General features: G+C 50.6%; 6 protein-coding genes across 6 annotated transcripts; 4 read left to right on the forward strand and 2 right to left on the reverse strand.

Annotated features, from left to right (window-relative positions):
- Positions 1-218: 218 nt before the first annotated feature.
- BDW74DRAFT_176296 (uncharacterized protein) lies at positions 219-1,462 on the forward strand (the record flags this gene model as incomplete). Its single annotated transcript, XM_073728563.1, has 2 exons — positions 219-508; positions 643-1,462. The coding sequence occupies 2 exons, from the start codon at positions 219-221 to the stop codon at positions 1,460-1,462; spliced, it is 1,110 nt and encodes a 369-aa protein (XP_073586268.1).
- Positions 1,463-4,128: 2,666 nt separating this feature from the next.
- BDW74DRAFT_125813 (NAD-dependent epimerase/dehydratase family protein) lies at positions 4,129-5,592 on the forward strand. The gene is made up of 3 exons (XM_073722164.1): positions 4,129-4,285; positions 4,367-4,528; positions 4,593-5,592. The coding sequence occupies exons 1-3, from the start codon at positions 4,243-4,245 to the stop codon at positions 5,498-5,500; spliced, it is 1,113 nt and encodes a 370-aa protein (XP_073586269.1). The 5' UTR covers positions 4,129-4,242; the 3' UTR covers positions 5,501-5,592.
- A 698-nt stretch (positions 5,593-6,290) lies between these two features.
- Positions 6,291-9,923, reverse strand: BDW74DRAFT_149408 (DNA topoisomerase 1). The gene is made up of 6 exons (XM_073723891.1): positions 9,578-9,923; positions 9,247-9,464; positions 7,649-9,169; positions 7,353-7,592; positions 6,841-7,290; positions 6,291-6,785 (listed from the first exon to the last, which is right to left on the reverse strand). Exons 1-6 carry the CDS (start codon positions 9,630-9,632, stop codon positions 6,651-6,653), a joined length of 2,619 nt encoding a protein of 872 aa, XP_073586270.1. The 5' UTR covers positions 9,633-9,923; the 3' UTR covers positions 6,291-6,650.
- A 314-nt stretch (positions 9,924-10,237) lies between these two features.
- Positions 10,238-11,723, forward strand: BDW74DRAFT_149409 (F1F0 ATP synthase subunit gamma). Its single transcript, XM_073723892.1, has 6 exons — positions 10,238-10,387; positions 10,510-11,084; positions 11,137-11,249; positions 11,306-11,326; positions 11,385-11,419; positions 11,473-11,723. Exons 1-6 carry the CDS (start codon positions 10,332-10,334, stop codon positions 11,561-11,563), a joined length of 891 nt encoding a protein of 296 aa, XP_073586271.1. The 5' UTR covers positions 10,238-10,331; the 3' UTR covers positions 11,564-11,723.
- A 376-nt stretch (positions 11,724-12,099) lies between these two features.
- Positions 12,100-14,310, forward strand: BDW74DRAFT_125829 (DnaJ domain protein). The gene is made up of 2 exons (XM_073722165.1): positions 12,100-12,327; positions 12,398-14,310. Exons 1-2 carry the CDS (start codon positions 12,166-12,168, stop codon positions 14,099-14,101), a joined length of 1,866 nt encoding a protein of 621 aa, XP_073586272.1. The 5' UTR covers positions 12,100-12,165; the 3' UTR covers positions 14,102-14,310.
- A 209-nt stretch (positions 14,311-14,519) lies between these two features.
- BDW74DRAFT_176301 (sugar porter family MFS transporter) lies at positions 14,520-16,889 on the reverse strand (the record flags this gene model as incomplete). Its single annotated transcript, XM_073728564.1, has 13 exons — positions 14,520-14,827; positions 14,906-15,185; positions 15,242-15,384; positions 15,441-15,838; positions 15,885-15,895; positions 15,961-16,029; positions 16,079-16,112; positions 16,174-16,372; positions 16,423-16,468; positions 16,517-16,542; positions 16,599-16,617; positions 16,675-16,696; positions 16,747-16,889. The coding sequence occupies 13 exons, from the start codon at positions 16,887-16,889 to the stop codon at positions 14,520-14,522; spliced, it is 1,698 nt and encodes a 565-aa protein (XP_073586273.1).
- Positions 16,890-17,184: the final 295 nt, after the last annotated feature.

The following is a 17,184-nucleotide window of genomic DNA, read 5'->3' on the forward strand; positions in this document are numbered from 1 at the left end:
GCCCTCAGAGCTCTTCAGGTGAATGAGAATCTGCTGAAGTCCATTTCAGCCTGCATTCACCCAACCCAACATCCTCTGGGCAACACTATTGTCGCCATTCAGTTTCTCACACTTCTCTACACCTTCCATACTCCACTTCTGCTTTTTTCCCCTATAAAACCCAATGAGTGTCTATCCGCATCACCTGGTACTTCTCCACCTTCATCTACATATCCACCATGGCCAGATTAACCAGGGCTAGCCTGGTCATGAGCACCGGTACCTTGACCAGGGAGTCAGGTATAAACATCGAAGACCTCTCATCTTGCAGACGAGATCGGGATTTTACCAACCTTCTTGACATCAAGTACCAATACCACTCGGCTTTCTTGAAGAGAATCAGGGAGCACGTTGAGGCCTTCCATACCTGGAAAGAGCTTCGAGAGTCGCCAGCTACGACGAAGATCTGCGTTGACCAGTTCTTGGATTATTATGGAGAAGAGTATTGGGGAATCCATAATCGCGAAAAGTATATCATGTCGGATTCAATTGCTCGGGGTGACGATGTTCGCTATCCTGAGGATGCACTCGAGGAAGTTACTCCCACAATTCCTTTTCTTTTTGTTATAAAGAGCTGGTGGTTGAGCTGACTGATTGGTTTAGAATTAGCAAGGCCCTGGTTCTCCTTGTTAAGAAGAAGGCCGAGAGCCTCGTGAAGGATGAGCCTCAATCCTCCCAAGCCACAGCTCTCGCACGCATACCAGCAAAGGAGGTTGCAGCCGTACCTGAAGTTCACGAGGAAGTCAAGGAATACACTCCCACCGAACATCACGAGGAAGACGACGACGACGACGATGTTGTTGCACATCGCGCCACCAAGAAGCGCCGAACCGCGATATTTCCCACCCGCACCCTCCCCATCTCAGACGAAAGCTCCTTGACCTCGCTTTCGCGCGTCTCAACTCACTCTGACACTGACACTGACACTGACACTGACACTGACACCCGCCCCACTCCCGCGATCTTGACTATGACCAGCCTTAGCCTTGTCGACGCGCACCTAGAACAAGCCCTCCGCTCCAAATGGCGCCGTGACACCTTCTTTCTCGTGACAACTGACACCTCCAAAGTCGCTCCCGCGTGGACTAAATTTGCCAACTACAAGTCTGCCTCGTCCTTCCTGCTCGAGATGGGTCGTGCCCGCGGCCTCGAGAAGAAGTGGTGGACTCCGAACGCGCAGATGGAGGTCGAGGGAGAGGCTGCTGTTCGCTTTGACGACCATGTTGCTACCGCTCAGCATGTCATTTATATGGCTTCTGTCAAGCTCGAGTGGTCTGGCAAGGAGATTCTTGTGCGTTGGGAGAGTGACAGCGATTGGGCAATTGTGATGCAGTTGATTCATAAGGCTTGGCTTGCGAAGGAGTTCGGCTACCAGCTCATTGAGTCCTTTGAAATTCGTGTTATTCTTCACTTGGAGCAATAGGGATGGCCGACACAAGAGCATACTTTGAACATGATTGATGATGTATTGATTGAGTAAACTAGGCTGCTAAGCAGATGACCATGGCCATTGGAGATCTAATGACAGCTTCTTGAAAGATAGTCAGGTATTTTGCGCAATATTCAAAAGATCACGTCTTCAATTTTATGCAGGGCTTTCCGTAACAATCATTGGTTGTATAGATAGGGCCAACGCCGAGGTCTCTTATTTGAATGAGTACGGGGACTACATGTCGTCTACTCGGAGCAGCTAAGATTCGCCATCGGTCCATGGTCTCAAACCCGTCCACTTCCGTTTTACAACCGTCGTAGAGTCGAGATTGTTATATATCAAGACCCAGGTCTGGCAAGTGAAGAGATAATGTTGCGACAGTATGCTCGACTATTCCTTCATTATTCAAGTCTCCTCTGTCGGGAGATGACGCCCCTAGCTTCACGGCCCTTAAACCAGCGATCGAGAGAGTCAGGAGCTCCGACTCGGCCTTCTCCGCAAATTTTCCATCCCGGCGTTAATTTAGGCGGGCACGAACCATGGAACGAAGCACGCGAAGCTCATATAGATCGGAGATTCGCTGGCACTGACGTCAATGGGTCGTCTTCAGCCACAGCTTCCAGAATTCCAAATGCCTTCTAAAGATCACTGATTATCGCAGTTTGATCATCATCTAGCCCGTCTGAAACAGGACAAAGGAAGCGACAGCGGCTGGGGCGACTGAAAAGTTCTCCAAGAGACATTGAGGGGTTGCATCGCAAGCAAATAATAATAGAGTGGATTGAGATTAAACATCCCCACTGAACCGCAGATCCTGGCCTATTCCCTGCAGATGATCAGGCGGGAAATCCTCCGCTGCGGCGTTGATGCAGCGATGCTGTGCCGGCGCAGGGTCAAGGGAATTTTGATTTGGAGAAGGGGCGTGGCGTTGGTATTGGACAATTTATCCGAATCGCAGTCTGTTTGACTGTTGGGATGCTTCAAGTAAGGGATGCGATGTCTATGCAGTCTGCAGTCTGCATCTGCATGTTTTATTATTGTGATTGTCTTCCCGGACTTCGATTGTTAGACTCATCCCTGCAGGCTCAAGGACATCGGGCATTTCAGGAACCACCAGTTGCTACTTCATGATTATTGACCCATGATCGACCCTCGTCGTCAACTGCGCAGCGCGTTGCATTCTTGCGACTTGCAATCTGCATCTGTCTGGCCACGGACTAGGAGCCTATCCACTTGGCTCCAGCGCTTTACGGAGTACATCCTAGCTTTTGCCTTGCGTGACATTCGTCTATTCCACCAGTCAGCTCTGCCGCTTGTGGCGAGGGACAGTGGCCTTGACGATGACAGGGAGAAAAGACGCAGATGTACTCCGTAGGCAAGGGTTAGTCGTGCTGTTGCATCCATTTTCGGGAAGTGAGACAGTTCGTCGAAGTTTTAGATTTAAGCGCAAAGTAAAAAACCAGGCACTGCTCAGTGCGTACTGCATAGTAGTCAAAGTGGCAAACGGTGACCGAGGTTCGAACGCATGGATCATGATCCATATCCATGGTGTACTCCTCGGATATCAAATCTTGTGTGGAGATCAAGGTGGTAGTTTCTCTGGAACATACGGAGTACGGAGCACTCCGTGGAGCTTCAGATAGATACTCGATCTCAAAGATCGTTTCTTGAGACCTTCGCAAGTGTTCCGGGTTTCGAGGCCACCGGCGCGCGGCGTCTTTGGCCCTGTACGCACTCAAAGCCGTCAACAACCGAGATTCCGCTAGCAAAGCTGCCAAAGCACGTCCGGGCAGTTTGAGATACTCGAGTCAAATTTCCTGGGTGGAGCGTTGAGTGCAGACGTCCCACAACGTGTCGCTTGGCAGGGGAACAACAGTTTGACCTGTCCTCATGACCTGAGCCCACGATGCCGCCGAAATTTCTAGATGCAGCGCTAACGGCGTTCGCTCGGCGATGGCTTGGACGCGAGCGTCATCCCCGTATTTGCTGTGAAGTTGCTTTTTCCGCTCGCTTCCCCAGCAATGCAATTGTGGCTTGGGTTTGAAGGATCGATGAGAGGCGCTGACACCGGTCATATTACTGAAGCATAATCTGGAAAATAGCCGTCGTAAACGTATTAGTTCAGGCGTGAAGATGGCCCGTGATGTGGTCAGAGTGTAGGGAGAAAGGGATCAACAACTCATCAAGGAGGCCGCCGCGGAGTAGTATACGACCAGGGTCACTCTCCTGGCCGCCGAGATTATTACTGACATGGGTCAGTTTTTTAGCTCTCAAGAATGAACAGGTCAAGTTGACACAGTTCTTCCCTCCGAACGCCCGGGGTGCAAATCGAGTTGTGAGATCTGATTATTGAAATCCGAATCGTCCTCCGCCCAAACGGGTTACTCCCCTAAACTTAAGGTTCTCCTCTCCCTCCATTTTGGCTGTTTTGCTTTTCGCTTTTCGCTTCTCTTCTCTTCATCTCGTCTTCCCTCCTTGCTCTTCTTACCTCTTGCATCTCCCTTAAGCGCACACGCCTGGATTGCACTTCCCCGAGAAAACATAGCCGCAAACGGAAATCGAGTCCATATCGTCGGCTCTCCCGTACCGCTCCCACCAACACAACCACCACACCGAGTCTTAATCTCGTCCTTCGTTTATCCCCGCATTAATCTAGCAGTGCTTGAGGCGGGGTGCGACTGTCAAAGCAGACAGTGACTAGGACATTATTTTGAGTTTGCGACAGACAGCGGACCTCCTGGATCTATACTCCTAATCACCCCTCTTTCGCCATGGCCGACAAGAAGCCGTCCGTTCTTATCATTGGAGGATTGGGTATGCTCCTACATCAAATGCTACATATCGCTTTGGACATGGCGAAAGAGACAATATGCCTAACTCTATGTCGTCATATAGGATTCATCGGTCGCCATCTCGCCCTTTACATCCACGAAAACAACTTAGCCTTGGAAGTGCGACTCGTTGACAAAGTCCTGCCGCAGCTAGCCTGGCTAGCCCCCGAATTCGAAGAAGCTTGCTCCAAGGACAAGTTCGTTCAAGCTGACGCTAGCCGAGAACGTGAGTAACATTGAATTAAGCTAGTGATAGTGGCCTCAGCTCATAATTGTCCTTCTCCGCTTAGAGCACTTCCCCCGCATCTTCGATCGCGCCAATGGTGAACAGTTCGACTACGTGATCAACTGCGGTGGTGAAACGCGATACTCTCAGCCGGACGACGTCTACGAAGCTCGAGTTTACAACCTCAGCGTGTCTCTAGGTCGCGAGGTAGCTCGCCGAGGAATCAAGTCCTTCGTCGAGTGTTCCACTGCCCATGTCTACAAAGGTGGCTCGACCCCGCGAAAAGAAGACGACAAGCTCCAGGCGTGGCACAAATTAGCAAAATGGAAGTTGAAGGCGAACGATGAGCTGAAGAAGACACCTAACCTCCACCATGTTGTCTTGCGACTGCCCAACGTCTTTGGCGAATACGAGTCTGGATATTTTGCAATGGGAATTTGTCTGGCGCGAGTTCACCTGGATATGCAGCGGGATCTCGAGCTTCTATACTCCAAGGACCTAAAGACCAATACTCTCTATGTCAAAGACGCCGCTAGCGCCTTGTGGAGAGCCGCAGAATGGAGATACAGTGCCCCTACAGATGGTTCCGCCCCAATGCTGTTTAACGTTGTCGATCACAATGATACCCGTCAACAACATGTGGCTGATGCTCTTACTGAGGTCTTTGGCATCAAATGCTCATTCCTCGGCTCCCTGGCGTCCCAATTAGCCAAGTTGAACCTGGATGATGTTATCGACGACTTGAACGAAGAGTCTTTGCAAGGCTGGTCTGACCTGGTCGAAGAAAAAGGCATTGAACGCCCAGGCCCAATTAGCCCGTTCATTGAGAGAGATGCTATTCAAGACCAGGACATGTCGCTTGATGGTAGTCTCTTCGAGGCAACCACAGGCTGGAAACCGACCAGGAACTTTGACGCCCAGAGTGTTCGCGACATAGTTGAAAGTTATAAACGCATGGGATGGTGGCCATAAGAACCGAGGCTCCAACGTATCTCCTTCGCCATTGTCGACTTGTCGAGCCCTCCAGCGCAGAGAACGATGGACCCCGCTAATGACCCTTGATAACGAAAGCCGTGGTATTTGAAAACACCGCGTATGACTACGGAATCTGCATCACCCTACCATAGATCAATTCGACCCTCGGATCTTTCTCGATCAAAAGCACTCACCTACATATAGACCGCATTTTCTTCGCCATCTATCTCTCGTTTTCGAACAGCCAAATTCACGCACCCGAGCGGCTCGTCTGTAATTTATAATATTCTCTCTTTTTTGCTTGGGCTTCTGTCTCGACTTATCCAGCTGCGCTGGAACACTGGGTCTGTTCCATCCTGATTTCTTGTCAACTATACCTTCATGTCTATGTGCTCTCAGCCCTGAAGCATTTTCTTCTCTTTTTCCTTGTCCATACAATACCATTCTCCTTTTACCTTTTTGTGGGTGTTTATTTTGACCCCGAGTCAGTCATCACAATTCATATCAAGCATATATGCACTGTTTAGAGTTGGTCTGTTGAGCGGCAAATATACCTGCATGGGATTCTCTCTTCTTGAATTTCCTAGTTTATTACTACTCATGGATAGTATACCCTACTATTAATAGGATTCGCCTTTGGCATCCCTCGTATTCATGTCGAGCTTTTTAGGGTGTTTACGTAGGGACGAAACTCCGGGAGTGCTACACGTTAAGGGATGGGGTGAGTAGAGATCGGAGACTGACCGATTTGAAGGCATAAGCAAAGATCGGAACTTGGAAGTCGAGGGAACTGGTAATGAGCCAAGTGGTATTTAGCTCTTCTAAGAATAGCTAAGCAAAGGAATCATGATAAATCCCAATGTATAATATAGTATAATTGGTCGCATGCCTTCTTCCGCTAATAATCTTTCTCAGAGTCGAGGAATACCACAGATATGGACGGAAGAAAGGACATCACGAGTTGTTGGTGGAGGCTCAGAAGCCTTGTGGGAAGAGTTGGTGTGGTGTTTTGCATGTAGGTATAAATGAAGAGAGACAATGGAGAGGACAAAAGCAAAGGTGCTCAAAAAGGCGGGAGGAGAGTCAAAAGAGCTGTAACGGTGGCCAAAGAGAGCGATAACCAGAAGAGGAGCCAACGTGGTACATATCAAAACTCCCAGTTCTCGTCGACGGACTTAATGGCCCATTCGAACTTCTCTCGAAGAGACTTCGAAAAGAACTTCTCTATCGGTACGTCGAACTTCTTGCTGAAGACGACCGTAAGTCGAGGATCAATGTAGTTCTATTGAGTGTTAGATGACGTCGACGACCAAGAATAAGAGTATGGAAAGACTCACAATCTTCGAGGTACCAAGGGCCACTTCCTTATTGTCTTCCTTGTCTTGAGCCTGCAGCTCCATGTTGTCGATGCGCTGCTGGAGCTTGGTGATAGAAGTTTCAATCTTCTCCACGGTTGGGCCTTTGCCTTCAGGTTCGACTTTGCCAGTTTTGTTCTCCTTGTTGTATTTCTTCTCCAATTCCTTGACTGCCTCCAGTCGGGTTTCGAGCTCACTCGCCTTCATCTCTTTTTCACCCTCTGCTGCAAGTTTTTCGTTATCCTTTTCAAACTTCTTCTTGATCTTCTGCGTCTGCTCTTCAATCAGGAAGGCTTGATGTTCCTTAATCCACTCCTTGTCAATGTCCTCGTCCAATTCAAAGAACTGAGCACCCTTCTCGTCCTTCAGAGACTTGTCCAGAGAAAGCATCATCTGCTTAAGACGCCATTTTTGATACCGCTGTCCCTTGATCTATACAAGAGTTAACCATTAGCGATATGCGCCCTCAAATCTGAATGTGGGTCTGGGCTTACTCGTTCGCTCATCTTCTCCATTTGATTGGCGTGCGCTGCTCCCACTGTGCGTTTGTGGTTACACAAGATAGCAACCCTTCGATTCGCATCGTTGTATGCCTTAACCTTCTCTGCATTGGTACCGGTAGCATGCATTTCCTTGAGCAGTTCCGACATTGTGTGAGAAGCATTGTAAGTACGGAAGACCTTCGCGGTTAGGCCTTGCATGTACTGGGAGAGATGCTTATTAAGGGCGGATGTCTATTCGAATCAGTACCTGCTACACCGTGGGTTGCCCAAGAATTCGATAGACTTACCGTCAAGCGATCAAAGATCTCGTCGCCTTCCTTCTTGGGAGCCTTCTTGAAGATTTTCAGGTTCTTGAACACCTGTGCATCCACTTCGACCTCGTCGTAGAATCGGATGCTGTCTTTACCAAGGAAGTCAAAGACCACCTTGTTTGGAGGCTTGAGCGTGACGTTCTCATATTTCAATGAGCAACACCCGACCGTTTCAGCCTCGTCTTCGCCCTTCTCGTTACCAGCACGAAGAGCAAACTGGTCGATCAGGTAAACAGCAGTTGCCTTCTGTCGTTCGACCATCAACTCATGCTTCAAGTTCTTCTGGTAATCCTTGCGAATCCGAGCGATGTGCTTCTTGAGTTCACGGGCCTTCTCAAACTTCTTGTAATCACTTTGTCCCTTGACATCGGAGTTAGCAGCGAGCATGACGTATTTGTAATTGCCGTTGATGTTCTCCTGCCACATAGCAAGCCATGTACCTTCTTGGTCATGCTTTACCTCCTTCCATTTGTGGCCTTCGGGCGGAGGAGGAACGCGCGCTTCCTTGCCAATGTTGATTGTGATTTGTTCAGGCTGGACTCGCGATTTTACGCGACCTGTCTTGGGATGCTCACCGCGGCCTCGGAAAAGCGAAGGGGGTTCAACACGGAAGTTGCCGACCTTCTGCTTGCGACCATCCCACATGCAGTACATGTAGGGGGCCTCTTGTTCATCCTTTTCGGCCTTTAAGCGTTTCTTCTCGGCGGGTGGTTGCGCCCTTTTCTCCTGACGCTGCGTATCATAGTACTGGAAAATGGGCTGAAAGTCACACTTCGAGAAATCCTTAATATCGACTTTGTTCCCCTTCTGATCCTTCGCACCGCCAGTCTTCTTGAGAATATCCTTAAAGTCCGCGAAGAAGTTTTTCTGAAAAGTTGGGTTTTCCACGTGCTGTGTTGAATTCAACATGCCACCGAAGAAACCGGCAACTTCTTCGGCGTCCGGGTGAAGGTCGACAGGAATGCCGTCATATTTCAATTTGACGTTTTTAGGTAGTGGCTCGTATGGCGGGGGGAAAACAACGCCGTTGTGCTCGAGAGTTGTCCATTTGATTGTTCCATCGCCCTTGGTCGGATCCTCCCACCATCTGTATTCTTCCTCCTCAGCCTCCTCGGCCTCTTCGCTTTCCTCCTTTTTCACGGCCGTAGCCTTCCCATTCTTCTTCGCAGCGGTAGACTGGGAGGACTTTGGCTCGGCCTTGACCTGTTTCAGGGCCTTTTTGGCAGAAGCGGGTTCCTTTTTCACTCCATTCGCTTGCTTCTTAGTAGAAGCTGCTGGCTTGGCAGTCTTCCGGGCAGGCTCCGCGTGTTTTTCTGCCTTGACCTGAATCTTCTTCTTTTCGGCGGCCAATTTCCGCTCGATTGGAACATCAGAATCAGACTCCTCGCCAATGGCTGTCTCGGAAGCCTTAGGAAGTTTCTTCCCATTGAGTGCGAGTGGTACATCGTCATCCGTCTCTGGGTCTTCGTGTTTCACTGAAGTGCGTCGACGCTTGCTCTGCCGAAGAGTCAGCCGCTGAAGCAAACAGCTACGGCAAGAATGCCGTAGGGGCTTGGGGGCACGGGTAGGCGTACCAAAGGCTCGTCCTCCTCGCTACTTTCGGGTTCCGCGTACGACTTTGCCTGACCAACACTGGTTCGCGATTTCCTCTTGCTAGCACTGGCGACACCGTTCGCATCATTCATCTGAACGTCTTCATCTTTCTGTACCGGCCCAAATCTGATGGAGATGCCAGGTTCGACATGGCCATTGGTGTCAGTTGCGCCGTTCACTTTCGCGGCAGATTGGCCACCTGTATGTGGACGAAAGTCTGGTTAGAGCCATGAAAGATATGATAGAGTTTTCGAGGAAGGCAGAGGAAGGGAGACCAGGCGCATCAGCGTACGAGAACAAGCCGTAACTTACCAGAAGATCTACCGTTCATCTTGACAAGTGGGGTGTCATCATCCGAGGAGCTCATTGTTTTGGTAAAGTGATGTACAGGACTGTTGCGAGGACCGAGGGTAGAGAGAAGACGAGTTCTGGGCGCGGCGAGGTAGCGACTTGGCCTGTAGAGCGACGCTGGCGCTCGAACGACTTGACGAAGAATGAAGTCAATGATGATTGACCAATGAAAAGGGAGAGAAGATCGAAGTAAGAGAATTGGAAAAGACAGCGGAGTGGTCAAAGTGAGAGAGACATGCGCGAGTTTGGAAGAAAACAGAGAGTAAAAAGCGCACAAAAGGGACAAAGTGAAGAGTCGACGGAGAAGAAAGGAAGAGAGGAAAGGAATGGAAAGCGAGGCTGTCTTAGAGGTTCTGAGGCGATCCGGCCTTCACCATGTTTCTCCGGACCGTCAGCCACTCTGCTTGCAGGACAATGCCTGCCTGATCCCTCAGGGTTTTCTCGAAAGCCTGTGCTGTGCCACTGGCCGGGAATCCGGGAAAAATCACGTGCATTGCGTTGTTGGTCTCTCGAAGCTGCCGTGGTAGCTTCCCGGTTAGGACTAGCCTTCCGGGTGTCGGAAGAACAGAAACAGGAGTTGAATTCGTCCACTTCCCATCATCTACTGTTGACCACCTCCGCCGGCGATTGAACCCCGTGGTGATCCCATCCTCGCCGTCTCGTCGCTTCTCTCACCGGAGATATATCTCTCTCAGTCACACGGTCCGCTATCACTATGCTTACCCGCGCTGTTCGTCCGGCCGTCAGGGCTGGTGCCGCTGCGGTCACCCGGTAAGTTCTCTTCCGGTATTCAGCCCGCCCACAGCTTCTACGACCTTCGACATCAAAGCACTAGATAGCATGGATTTTGGACCTGTGGGCGAATTTGCGATAGCTACTGACTCTGCTCCAAGCACTGCGCCCCCCAATGCCGCCAACTTCGCGACCCTGCGTGAAATCGAAGGTCGTCTCAAGTCCATCAAGAACATCAAGAAGATCACCAACACGATGAAGGTTATTGCCTCCACCCGTTTGACCCGCGCTCAGAAGGCTATGGAGGACTCTCGTGCCTACGGTCAGACCTCCAACACCCTCTTCGAACAAGCCGAGACCAAGGCTCTTGAGGACAAGAAGACCCTGCTCGTCGTTGCCAGCTCCGACAAGGGTCTTTGCGGTGGTATTCACTCCGGTCTCAGCAAGGCCACTCGTCGTGCCCTCGAGGCCAACCCCGGCGCCGACCTTGTCATTCTCGGCGAGAAGGCCAAAGCCCAACTCTCTCGTACCAGCCCCGGCGCCATCGTCCTCAGCTTCGCCAACGTCTGCAAGGACATCCCCACCTTCGCTGATGCCCAGGCTGTTGCCGACCAGATTGCTCTGCTCCCCACCGACTACGCCAGCGTTAAGGTCATCTACAACAAGTTCGTCAACGCCCAGAGCTACGAGCCCGAGATCATCGAGGCCTACTCCGAGGAGGCCATCACCCAGTCCCGTTAGTAATGCGGTTTCGCCCCGAAGTCTATTCAATGCTGATGCTATTGCAGCCAACTTCTCTGCCTACGAGGCCGATGAGGAGACCCTCTCCAACCTCCGCGAGTACGCTCTCGCCAACAACCTGTTCTGGGCTATGGCTGAAGGCCACGCCTGTGAGATCTCGGTAAGTTCTTCATCTTGTTTGTTATATTCAATTGAACAGAGCTAATCAGGTAATAGGCCCGTCGCAATGCTATGGAGGCAAGTACCCTCGGAGGGCATGTAGTAGAAATTGAGCCTGACTAACCTTCCCTTTCAGAACGCCTCGAAGAATGCCGGTGAGATGATCGACAAGTGAGTACTAAAGCATCTTTTCGCCATGTAGCCAACTTCTAACATCTATGCAGGTTCCAGATTCTGTACAACCGTCAGCGTCAAGCCGCCATTACCGGTGAACTGGTTGAAATTATTACCGGTGCCGCCGCCAGCGCTGAATAGATGCTGTTATGATAACTCTTGGGAGGGAGTCACCATATGTAGACTAACTCATACGTACCTAGATGCTCACCAACTTGTAAAATCTATCTCTGAACATTTCATTTGTACACTCACTTACTTGCGTCTGCATGAATAACATCAAAACTGCGTGAACTAAGTATAGCCTCTTCACTATTAACCTCACTTACAGACCAGCTGGCATCCAAGCTGGCATCCAACTTGGCCATGGCTATGGCTAGGAAAATCTCATGAATGTACTAGTAAGGCCTTGGTTCTTTCTAGGGTTGTTTCTTGACCATGGCCAAACCTCATGAATACACTAGGTAACACCTTAGTTCTTTCCTAGGTTGTTTCCCCAGGACTGAGAGTTCATTCACTTGCCTCCTTGCCAGCTTTGGTGACTCCCTAACCAGCCACTTTGATCCTCACTTTTCTTCTTTCAACCATCTAGAAGTCAACCCCAAGTGACCCCTGCCGTCAGTTCACTCACTGTTTCTTCTCAGTTTCCCGATTATATGCACTAACGCACCCAACTTCTCCGCCTAACCAGCTGTTGTCTCAAACTCTTCCAGAGCTGCCGCAACACTCACTAATACCTAATCATGGCGGATTTGTCCGGGCCGAGGATGAACTGCTACGAGATCCTCGAGATCTCACCAGATGCCTCGCTCAAGGACATCAACAGCTCTTACAAAAGACTCGCCTTGAGGCTTCATCCGGACAAAACAAAAGGAGATGACGCTGCTGTCACAAAATTCCAGAAGGTGAGTACCAGTCAATCTGGCAACCCATTAAGACTATTTGCATGAAGGCTGATGGAATAACACCAAACAGATCACTGAAGCCGTCGAGGTTCTCCGTCACACAACCACGCGCCGAGCACACGACAAGCAACTTGGTAGAAAATACAAGCCTCCGACTGAAGAGGAGCGTCTATTCGCCAGCCCAGATTACCAAGGATGGAAGCCTAGTGGTATGTGTAAGGGCACATACGTCCGTAAGGATCGTTACAAGTTCAGCTACGGTGAAAGCGTTCATATGAATCCCGCCTCCAAAGAGTCACAGGAAGAACTAGCTCGCTGGGAAAGGGTGCGCGAGGAAGAGGCAGAGAAGGCGAGACAAGAGAAATTACGCCAGGCTGCCGAGAAAGCTTCTGAGAAAGCGGCAAAGAACATAAACCAGCGGAAAATCTGGCGGGAGACTTGGAACCCCGATGAGGAAGAACTAGCTCGCTGCGAAAGAGCCTGGAAGGAAAAGGCGGAGAAAAAAGAGCAAGAAAACATCCGTCAAGCCGCCGAGAAATCTGCTGCGCAACAATCAACGAAGGAGAACACTTGGAAGACATGGCAGTCTGTGCTAAACCCAAACGCGAAGCCTTTCGGAGCTCCGAGACAGACATATAACGGCGGAGCACACAGTGGCCTTCGACCTGTCTGGTTCGCTGGAGCGGAGCCTAAAGAGGGTAGCCACGGGGTGCTAGGGCCTGATCTTGCTGGTGAAGTTGGAATTGACCCTCAGGCGGAGTCTGAACGGGGACATGGCTGTGATTTCGACATTGACACCCTATCTGGAGTGGACGGCAATGCCACTGAAGTCCAAACAAGCCCCGACCTTGAAGCTCCTTCGGACACTGTCCCTAAGGCCGTGGGGGATCTTGATTCTGATGTGGAACCAGTCCCTGTCTTCGGAGCTGCATCTGCTCACCACGGCGAGTCTGCCTTGAACAGATTCAACGATCAGATTGAGAATGACAACCGTGATGATGGCACCGGTGCCAATGTCGAAGAGACCTCATTTGAGAAAAAAGGCCAGGCCAACTCTGTACGCCATGAGGCAGACGTTGACATTGACACCGCTACTGAGGAGCATCATTCTGTTTACACGGCATCGCCCGACTGTTTTATGCCAGAAGACCTGCATGCACCCCGAAACTTCTCCAACTGCTCGATGAGCGGCGCCTGGCTCTCTTCAAGCGACGACGCACCATTAAAGGCAGATGGTATACCTACGAGGAATGCAGATGAGGAGAGCGCAGAATCCGTTTATTACGACTTCAGTGATGCTTTATCACTTCAGTCGAGCCAACCCGCAAGCCAAGATCACCAGGATTCATCCCTCAAAGACACGTCCAGCGCCGCTCCTAGCTACGCCTTGCCGATCTCTGTGTCGCACGATTTCCCCGAGTTTGACGAAGCGAACGTCTACCCTCACTTGGCACCCCTCATACCGTTTTTCACTGCGAAACTGACAGACAAAGACGGTCGGTATAGCGAAGAGGACCTCCACGGTGAACTCAAAGGCATGGTCATGGAGACTTACTGCGGTTGGCTGGAGAGTCTGCGTGTAACCATTCCAGGTGCGCCAGACTCTGTAAAACCCTCGAACTCCCAGGATTGCCGTCACCTTGGATACTGGGAAAAAGACCTGGGACACGAAAAGTGCGAGACATGTGATTTGTGGAAGCCCATATACATGCTCGTGTGTCCTATTTGCGGGATCAAGAGGTGCGTGAGATGCAAGTTCGAGAGAGGTCAATAATCTGGATCGTCATCTTCCTATATCAAGCCATGGGGAAGAAAAAAAACTTGGAGGAAGGCGATATATCATATAGTACTATCTCCTTGGTGGGTTTCATTTCATTGCCTTTGATGATTTTCTGTTTGTTTGGAACATATTCACAACGCATTCTCCTGATGCTGTACACTAGCACTGAACTTGTTTGTCTGTTTGCATCTCAAGCATGTTGGCAGGAAGATTTGGCAGTGGTCTAAAAAGGAAAAAGATCAAACAATGTGAGATAGTATTATTTACAGAAAAGAAATAATACCCTTCCATCTGCTGCATTGGCAAACAGCTAATTCTCAAGGCACTCCCATCATCTCCGAATAACTAAACAACAGACTTTACACAACCATTCTCCAGCGCTCAGTGAAACCAATATATGGAGAGGCCAGAATCAAGCATGCTTTTCATCCACCTCCGGAAGAACAACACCTGATCTGTCCGAGAACCTCGCTAGCGCCTCATCAAGGCCAATTTCCCGCGAGATCTCAGCCTGACGCTCGAAGTCCGCAACAGCGGTACCCTCCGAGCCGAAAATGACATCCATCTCCTCAAGAGAGAGCTGCTTCGTCTCGGGAACGAAGAAGAAGATAAACAGCGCACCAAGCGACGTCATCAGACCTAGGAAGATATACGTGCCATAGCGAATACCCGAGAGCATATCCGGCGTGACTTGGCCGACGATGAAGTTGTTCATCCAATCTGCGGACCTCATTAGCAACATGCCTAACCTAAACAAGGAGGTCTAGCCGTAAAACATCGAGAAAGAAGAAGACATACTAGCCGAAGCACCCAAACTCGTCCCAATAGCACGCACACTAAGCGGCCAGATCTCCGCGATGATGATCCAAGCACAAGGGCCCCACGAGTATCCGAAGTGCACGACGAACAACCATACCATTGCGACGGCGGCCCAGCCCGCGGCGCGGTGCGACTCCCACTGATTCTCGTTCTCGGCGAAGATGCCGGCGATGATGAAGTGGCAGGTTGCCATGCCGATGGCGCCGATGACGAGGATGGGCTTGCGGCCGACGTTGTCGACCCAGATTACGGCTGGGATCTGGATTATGAGATTTTAGTGAGGGGTTGTAAAGGGTGAGAGAGGGAGGGTCTCACTGTTGCGAGGAACATGGCTACGCCGACGACGCCGGTGGCTAAGAGGGAGGTGGTGTTGTTGCTCATTCCGAGTTGTTCAAAGATCGTGGGGGCGTAGTAGAGGATGGCGTTGACGCCTGTCCATTGCTGGAACGTCATGGTAACTGCGGCGGCGATAATTTTAGACATCGCCGTGATGGAAGACTAGGGCGGAGCATACCCGTAGCAACAATCACCCGCCTGAACATCGGCCAGCTGGTGAACAAACTCTTGTACCCCGCGGCCTCCAGCTTCAAGTAACTCCAGGTACTGTTTCGCTCTAGGTGAGGGAATCTCTCCTTCTCAGTGCGTTTCTCGAAGATACTCTGGGCTTTGATTTCGAGGAACTCGAGCTGTAAGATGGGGTCGTCTGCAGGTAGACCGCGAAGACTGGTCAGGACTTTGATGGCTTCCTCCTCCCGGCCATGGTGCACAAGCCAACGGGGCGAGAAAGGCATAAAGATCATGCCGACCCCTAGGATGACTGCTGGGACGAGCTGAAGAGCTAGGGGCAAGAGCCACGCAGTATCCTTTTGGGTCTCGCCGGTGCCGCCGATGTGGTTTGTCCCGTAGTTGATCCTGGGTATGTTAGGATGAGAAAGGATATGTTAATGCAAGGACGTACCAGAAGGAAACCTATTCATGGAATCAGCATCATGATGTATAAGCGGATACAGCTTTTTAGACATCGGGGAACTGACCATGATTCCAAAGGTGATTGCCAGCTGCTGCATGGCAACCAGAGAGCCTCTCACTTCCGGGGGCGCAATCTTCAAGAAGTTAGAGAAAGACAAAGACCAGTAGACAGCGATGTATCACCTCAGCGTTGTACGTAGGCACACTCATTGACAGACTGGTGGTAGAGTTCAGTCAGTAAAAGCCCTAACACCCAGGACCTTAACATGGCCACCTACCTTCCGACACCCATACCCGTAACAAATCGACCTCCCAGGATATTCGAAGAGCTCCCATTGCCGGTGGCCGCGGTAAGCTGAATCACGACGCCGATACAGAAAATGCATACATTTGCCAGGATCGTGTATTTCCGAGAGAACCTTTCGCAGAGGATACCGGAGTAGAGAGCACCAAACCAGGCTCCGAGCTCGAGGATAGCTGTAGCTTCTTAGCTATGCCTGTTAGGATATCACGCGATAAGACCATACATGTAAGCCACCCCTTTCGAGTCTCGTTTTTCACAGCATCGCCCATCTAGACCGTCAGTATTAGATCGCGTCGTTGCGAGGAGACGAAGCCTACATGTTCTTCGAAGGAGTGCATGACCACTGAGATTCCAAGATTTTAGCAATAACCCAGATATATGTAAGGTACCTTGACTCACAGACGCCAGAAAACACGCCCTTTGCGGAGAAGGAAAGTTAGCCAGCATTGGCGACCTCGGTTCTGGACAAATCTACCTGATTATAACCGTAGAGGAGGCTGCGCGCTTGTTAGTAGTTATCTTAACATAGGGATGAGCGTAGCAGTACCCTCCCAGACAAGCGAACATCGCGACACCAAAGACCTTCCTGTTCTGGATCAAACCCGGCAGCCCAGACGACGCCTTCAGATTGACCTTGCGGATTTGCGCGGCGGCGTTCACAGCCGCCGAGGTATCGCCAGCACCGCCCATGTTGTACCGGCACGATGGAGGATTACAGCAAGACAAGAAAAAGAGAGAGTAAACACGAGCTCACGCCAGCTATGTACTCAGGCGGATGGCGCTCGGTTTTCATACGAAGAAGTAGTCATGATTCCGGCTATTTGCCCAAACGCTATTCTTATGAGATCCCTGCTTTTGCATGAATTCCCGGGTAACGTCCCACTTCTAGCCTCTTGACAAGCTGGGAGATTGGTCCTGGCGACATCGTGCCATGACCGGGTTGCAAGGATGCGAGCTAAGGGGCCATTCGGGGGTTAACCAAGAC

Source organism: Aspergillus multicolor (assembly GCF_047715735.1).
Source record: "Aspergillus multicolor strain CBS 133.54 unplaced genomic scaffold BDW74scaffold_6, whole genome shotgun sequence".
Lineage (NCBI taxonomy): Eukaryota > Fungi > Ascomycota > Eurotiomycetes > Eurotiales > Aspergillaceae > Aspergillus > Aspergillus multicolor.